Source organism: Zerene cesonia, chromosome 29, assembly GCF_012273895.1.
Source record: "Zerene cesonia ecotype Mississippi chromosome 29, Zerene_cesonia_1.1, whole genome shotgun sequence".
NCBI lineage: Eukaryota > Metazoa > Arthropoda > Insecta > Lepidoptera > Pieridae > Zerene > Zerene cesonia.
In genome coordinates, this window is record NC_052130.1 from 4963510 (window position 1) to 4970902 (window position 7393).

Sequence of the window (7393 nt, forward strand, 5' to 3'; positions counted from 1 at the left end):
ATGACAGATTCGAAATTCAAATGTAATATTTTTTTATAATTAAGTGTAACAGTATTTATGGCCAGACTAAGTATGTTCTTAGGGGATTTGTTTTACAACGCTTTAAATGTTGATTGGTATTATTCTAGAAGTAATTATGGAAAACACCAGTTTTCACTGTTTTTACTTGTTGCGATATTTGGGAGTGAATAATATAAGGTAGTTTTGTGTGCTGTGAGACTATATAGAAATCATCATTTTATAATAATATAGGTATATAATATATTCGAATGATTTCATGTCTAGTTGAAATCATTCGAATGTCTGAAATGGTTTTGATAAGGTTTTATTTATAGTGTTTATTAAACATTATCTTAAATATATTTAGTTTCATTTATTCATTTGAGAATGTTATATGTAGATTATTTTTCAATTACTGGGTAATAAAGGTGTGCAATTAATGAAAGTAAAAATGGACTAGTCTCTCATTTTTTAACACGCTTATATTTGTATATAGCACTGTATACTTGTATGTAAACGATTTCTAGTTGAGGCGTAATTATGACACACTTTATATAGACATACTGAATTGAAACTTTGTACACTTGTCCGTGACAATACAATAATTTTATGAATTTATCTTTTTATCCTGATTAAGATCGCCAGGATTTAAAAATTACCTTACGATTACTTTGTATGAGAGCAAGTGCGATAATTTAGCGAATTCCTTGACAGTTAAACAGTGGGTCTGTTATTCTGTTAGAATGTATAGGTGTTTGTTATTTTTTGTGTGATAACCACTGAACGTTTTTTGACGCAATTGACGTAGCTTATTCAGTATAACATATACGCCATGAAAATACTTGCTTTTGCCCACGGGTTCGCCGGCGAATAAGACCACGCCACAAAGCTCGAAATATAAATACTTCAAATCATTAGCACAAGCTTAACATATACATATATCTTAAAATATTACAGGTAAGATAATATTTTTCTTCTTTAAGAAAAAGGGAAGAATAGAATAGAAAAAAAAGTCGCGAATTAATTTTTGATAGATTAGATTTTTAAACATTAATTGTTTTGATACAGATTTTATCACATACCAGGAAAAAATAAAACAACACAAGCTTGGAAATGCAATTTAATTACTTTAAAAGCATAGTCTTTACATCAAAGTCACTGATAGTATTCACAGACATCTACACTGAATAACAGACACCGATGCGTTCACGTTTACGTTTCAACTTTTCTTCGTAGTCTCTTACAGTGTTTTGTCTCCTTCACTCTCAAGTATTGGTCAAAAGGCAGACAGAGACAGAACACATCCATTTGTTCACAATGGTTCATGGAAAGCTCGCTATTCATACAAACTAGACAAGCCGTATTAATTTAGAAAAAGTTATACAATATTAACGATAAAGAGTTATACAATCTCTAAGCTCTAAAATATAAATTTAAATTGGATTCCTTTGACATTGTCTAACGAATATCTGCTTAGTATCATAGTTGTTGAATGCTTTTTCAGAAACGAATTTCCGAAGGGAAAACATCTTACTTAACGCTTCTGTATCGGAAAATCATTTCCGAAAATCGGCACAGAACGCAAAACTATACCCAGTGGCGTGACGACGATGCAAGTCGGACAAATGGTAACGAATTAGGCATTTCAAATTGTATGTATGTATCTATCTATACTTACACTATATCACTTATACTATAGAATATAACGCACAAGCCGTATGAAAAAATACTAAATTTCCCTTTACACACATATATTGCAACCAAAATAATATCTGGCTAGAATAAAATTAAAAACAACGACGTAATTACGCGAACGACTCACATGCAACACACATACGCACACGCACGCACACACGCGCGATAGGAACGAGTACACGTCGCCCTTAACGCACACACGCGCAAGCTTACACGCACACACGCCCAAGCTTACACGCACACACGTGCAAGCTTACACGCACACAAACGCTGCGTGAATTGAAGGTGTGGAAAGAGCCAATTAATACAAACAAACGACAATCATAACGACAATAATAAGTCGTTGAAAATATGCAAACAGTGGATGTTTTATTTTTGATGTGTTCCTTTTTTTTATCAAAGAAACAACACTGACCTTGTTTTGCGGAAAACATTATGAGACTTGACATCGTTTAGCAGTTTGTTTATACTGTTAAACTTTTACAATAACTATATGTATATTACTTTGTAAACGTTTATTATTTGTCTAATTTCTCACTCTTTATTTCTTTGTTTTAATTTGCTCTTTATACCGCCAAAATATGAGCGTTAAGGGCCATCTCACACAACCCACACATCGACAAATTAGCTGCCAGTTACGCCCACATATATACACCCATACGCAATGTTCCCGCACCGCTACATAGCTACCTAACGCAAAAATATGATAATCTTACATATATATAATATAATATATTATCTATATATTTGGTTCTCACTAAAGTAAACGTGTCGCTCGCACTGTATACTTAGCTATACATTCATACAAGGCATCGATGTATATTATATATTATTATGTTACTTCGTAACTAGAATCGACCTCTCGGCTTGCAATTGCAGTTCAATTAAGGCGGAAATAAATTCGGAACATAAAATCATCCCACAAAAACAAAAAAAAAGAAACTATTTCGTGCAATAAATATTATTTCATAAAGATCATGTAATTCAGAAACAGATACCGATGAAAAATTTGAAACTAAAACGAAAACAAACTGTTCAATTTTGTTATATTCTTGTCCCAAACGAACGAAAATTGAGGTCACCGAGGTGAAAACGTGGCAAGCCGATCCGTCGAGAATGTTCTATGAACCGTTACACCAAGTCAATCACACATCACGCATTATTATGTGAAATTTATTATAATATCATCAATATATTACTATGATTAAAACTATCATAAATTAAATAGAACCACGCTACGTCTTAAAAAGTCATAGGATAAAATTACGCGTAACAAATTGCCAACATAAAAAATGTAAATTAAATAAAATCATCACAACTGTGTTTGTGACGGGAGACATGAAGTAACAATTATAAAGTTTTTTCTATAAATCGCTATATATTTTAATTATCCCGAGATGAATCGAGGGCAGTAGTTGTAGATTGAACTTTGCCCCGCACTAAGTCAATGACATTATAAAATTGCAAACGATTCGTTTCTCTTACGGACATTTAAATTCGGACACAACTTATATGTCACGTCAAAGTACGAGTTTCCGTAAGAAAAATGAATTATTTTCATTTTAGGGACCGGACATAAATATCTAACGCCTGATATAATTGCACTATCGATACTTGTATATCAACAAGTTTTTTTACATTTTTAATTTTAAAAACGTTACAAAACTCTACAATTACTATAATGTAATTTGAACACTCCACTTTAGAAATACATATTTTTTTTTGTAATATCCATCGCAAAGGAACCATCTTAATAAAAAAAAGTACTATTTTGTTGATACCAAAAAAAAATCTTCAGATCAATCAAATACTCGGTTTCAAGATTTGAGTTTTTTCTCTTATCGTCAATTTTAATTAAATCCAATTAAAACGCTCCTGCTCGATCAAAGAACCACGAATTTAAGAATAATATTCATAAAGTCGTCATTATTCATTTCTTATGTTTCGTATATTCATTCCATTCCCAAATTTCCCAAACACAAAACCAATTTACGAGTCGAAACGACAGTGCAATTACAGCAAAGGTCCGTGCGCCGCGCAGCGCAGCGCGCTCAGAAGAGTCTGGCGCGGCGCTTGAGCTCGTTGCGGCGCCACTGCGGCAGGCGGTAGAACTCCGCGCGCGAGAACTGCAGGATCGCCTCGAACTCCGCGTCCGACAGGTGGCGCTGGAACCAATTGCGCGGTTGCGTCACATAGGGCTTTGTTACAGGTTTCGTGGTGCATATGTGAGGAAGTATGAAGCATTTTAAATGTCATTAATATTATGGATTTTGAGAGTTTATATGTGAAGCTGTTAACTTTTATATATTGTCGATTATTATAATTATTTTTATGTGACTGTAGGTTAGTCCATCTTTATCACTTCATGTAAATATTTACGTGCGTGTGTTTATGCGTGTGCGTGCGTTAATGCGTACGTGTGCGTTATTTGCGTTGGCATGATATCCGTGTGTGCGTACACTCACCTCCAGGTTGAGCCGGTCGACGTCGGGCGGCAGGCGGTAGTTGGTGATGAGCAGCAGGTGGTAGGGGTAGAGCTTGGCGGGCTCGTGCACGAGGTGCGAGGTGGCCATGTTGGGCAGCGAGCGGCGCACGGCGCCCGCGCGCGAGCCCGCCGCGCCGCCGCCCGCCGCGCCGCGCACCAGCGCGCCGCCCTCCGCCGTCTGCAACCGGACCGACACCTCAGCTATCGCTCATTTATAATATTATCGCTCGTTTTACCCGCGTGTTGCCTATGTGTTATAACATTTGTCCAGCTATCTACGTACCAAACTTCATTGCAATCGGTTATAATATTATTGTGTCTAACACACCGTCCATCGACGTCTAGGGCGATAGAAAAGTTAATAATTAGGTGACAGATAATGGGGTAATAGGCTATAGCTAATAAACTGTGGTCTGAGGGAAAAGCACACATGAGATAACCAGACATATATGCATAAATTACAAAAGGAAAAATAAACGAGGAAGATATACATTCTCGCCAAATGCAAAAAATATCCATAAAATATTTAGAATTTATAAAATATAACAGCTTACCACAGCACTCCTATCCACGTCTGTTATGGAGCCGGCAGATACTGAAAAAGAAAAATGTATTAATTGTACTATAATATAAAAATTATCAACGTATAAATGTCCGTAGCTAATTTATGTTTCTATTAATTTAAAGAATACGGAACAGACCAAAACTATTCAAATAGAAAATAAATCGTAAGTAATTAAAACTTTTCAATTGTAAATGAGCCCTAAAATTAGGAGTTGGAAATAAAATCCCATAAATTCAATGAATTAAGCCAATTTACAAGAGATTACATTGAATCGCCTTGATCAACGCACAGAAGAAATATAAAAAAAAGACCTTAAAGCTAAGCATGATGTGAGTAAGCCTGCGCCGCACTTGTTTTAAATCGATCGATGAAAATACAGGAGGGGGGAGAGCGTGTAATGCTTCAAACTATTCAATGGAAACACTATTTATAATACGTATTCTTTTATAGACATTTTGATACCTTGTTGGTAAAGTTCCATCGTAATATAATAATATATTTTTTATTTATCTGAGAGACATAATACTCATGAATAATATTGTTTTTAATTTGATTACTTTGATATTAATTATTAGTAATTTCTCAATGCACAACAACGGTTTTAATTAAACAAATTACAAAAGAAATGTACTTCGAATAAATGGAAGATATTCAATCGTCTAAATTTATTATTGTATCACTAAACTTTTATTAATGATTATACTATTTAAAATTGTTATAATAACCAAGAAAAGGTTCCGACCCGGCATCGTAGCGTATGACATGCCATGATAATATATATAAATAAAACATCACCAACAAGACACCACAATAATTAAATTGGCCAGAATCAAAAAATTACAAAAATTGATACAAAAGCATGATAATTGAGCTGAGGATTCTGAAGCCATGTATCATGTGCTCGCTTGCAAATGGAGGTATTCTTTATTTTAAGGGGGTTAAGGTTCAAAATGTATTACGTATATGAAAGCGAGGCGCACGCGTTACTTACTGCACAGGTCCGTCCGCACTGCGCATGTAACACACGGAATGTACCATCAAAAACTATGTACAGTCGGCAAAAGAGGAGCATGATTCCGACTTGATGACAGACGTCACTATAAATACTCCTTTTTAGTACATTTTTATACAAAATACTAACTTAACCTGAACATAATATATACCATTAAATCAATATTATATATTATTTATTTACCTAAGCTATCATTATAAATTATTAATACACACCGCAGTAGTTTCTGTCAAAAAACATCATTACAAAATTCGTTGCTGACCATACACGATGACAATCACTTTTTTTTGTAATCCTATGAATACTATCCTACCTTACAGACAATAACAAATTTTAGATTCTTAATCTAATGCAGACTTTAGTATTACTATTATTTTTTTAAGCAATTTAATTTTTTTTTTAATAAACAGAACCAGACTTTTATGCATACCATACTAAAACAAGATTTCACTTCTTTGAAATAAACACTGTATTTAAATCATCACTTACTGTCTGACTTGCCGCTACTGAAGTCGGTGCTGTGTGTTTTGTCTCCTAGGCCACTGAATGTGAAGTCACCCTGAAAAATATAATATTTATATGTAAGTTTTTTTTTAATTCGAAAAGGAAAAAGATATTAAAGTAAGAGTAAAAAGGAGAATTGTAATTTTTCAACGAGCACACTACAACGTAGCGTGTTTTTATTTAATGTTATGTTTTGTTTATACTTTTACTCGATTAGATAAAAACTTTTGTTGACGGAAAGTTATTACAAAAACTACGTACCAAATTCAGCTGAGTCTCTGGGATAGTTGGACACAATAAAATTTTGTTATTCTAGTAGAGCTGAATTTTTTTCATGTACTTCACCTGTTTCCGCATACATTGAACCTATATTACTTACATATTATTTGCTATTTTAAGCAGTTTTTTTTTTTGTCAAGTCTTTTTTTTTTTCAAATATCAATCAAATATTACACACTTTTCAACGGTTCAACAGCTTTGAGACATCAGTACTATCTTCTAACTTTTTAAATGACACAAAAGAAAACTACAACATAAATCTATAAAGTATAACCCTTAAATATGTAGATCAAAAATATTAAAATATCCCCTCATTGAATGCTCGAGGAACCCCTAAATCCCACACTTTTGTACAGAGCACAACACAAGTGTACGCGTACTCACAGCGGTGCTGGAGGAGAAGGTGTGCGACCTGGCGGAGAGACCGTACCCGGGCCGCGGCGCCGACCGCAGAGACGACACCACTGCAACACTAGCCGCTGTACTCATACTCACTCTCTACTTCAATAGCCATTGCGTCATTTTCGTCATCAGTGTCATTATATTATTTGCTGTCTAGTGAACAATGTTATTCAGTTGTATGTCATGTAAACATAATTTACATAATTTTGTCAGCTTTTATACATGTTTGGTCAGCACTGTCATGTCATGTCACTGTCACATCATGTCACCTGATGTCCACTATCTCAATTTAGTCATCGTTTTATCATTTGTCAGTGGTGTAATTGCCAGTACAGTCTGCATAATGCCATAAAATCTATATTATTTATTATTATCCAACTGTCACCTCAGTCAAACATCAACAGCGTCTCATAAACGTACGTCAGTCTCGTCTCTACAGTTAAATCAGTTG

At 34.4% G+C, this 7393-nt stretch overlaps 1 protein-coding gene across 1 annotated transcript in view; it reads right to left on the reverse strand.

The window, feature by feature from the left end:
• Positions 1 to 1105: 1105 nt before the first annotated feature.
• Positions 1106 to 7393, reverse strand: part of LOC119837947 (actin-binding LIM protein 3) — a 77238-nt gene continuing 70950 nt past the window's right edge. Inside the window, exons 15-19 of the mRNA XM_038363740.1 lie at positions 6925 to 7004; positions 6247 to 6316; positions 4735 to 4775; positions 4161 to 4358; positions 1106 to 3860 (exon numbers count right to left, since the gene is read on the reverse strand). Of these exons, the coding sequence (XP_038219668.1) occupies positions 3747 to 3860; positions 4161 to 4358; positions 4735 to 4775; positions 6247 to 6316; positions 6925 to 7004 (503 nt within the window). The 3' untranslated portion in view covers positions 1106 to 3746. The remainder of the gene's footprint in view (positions 3861 to 4160; positions 4359 to 4734; positions 4776 to 6246; positions 6317 to 6924; positions 7005 to 7393) is intronic.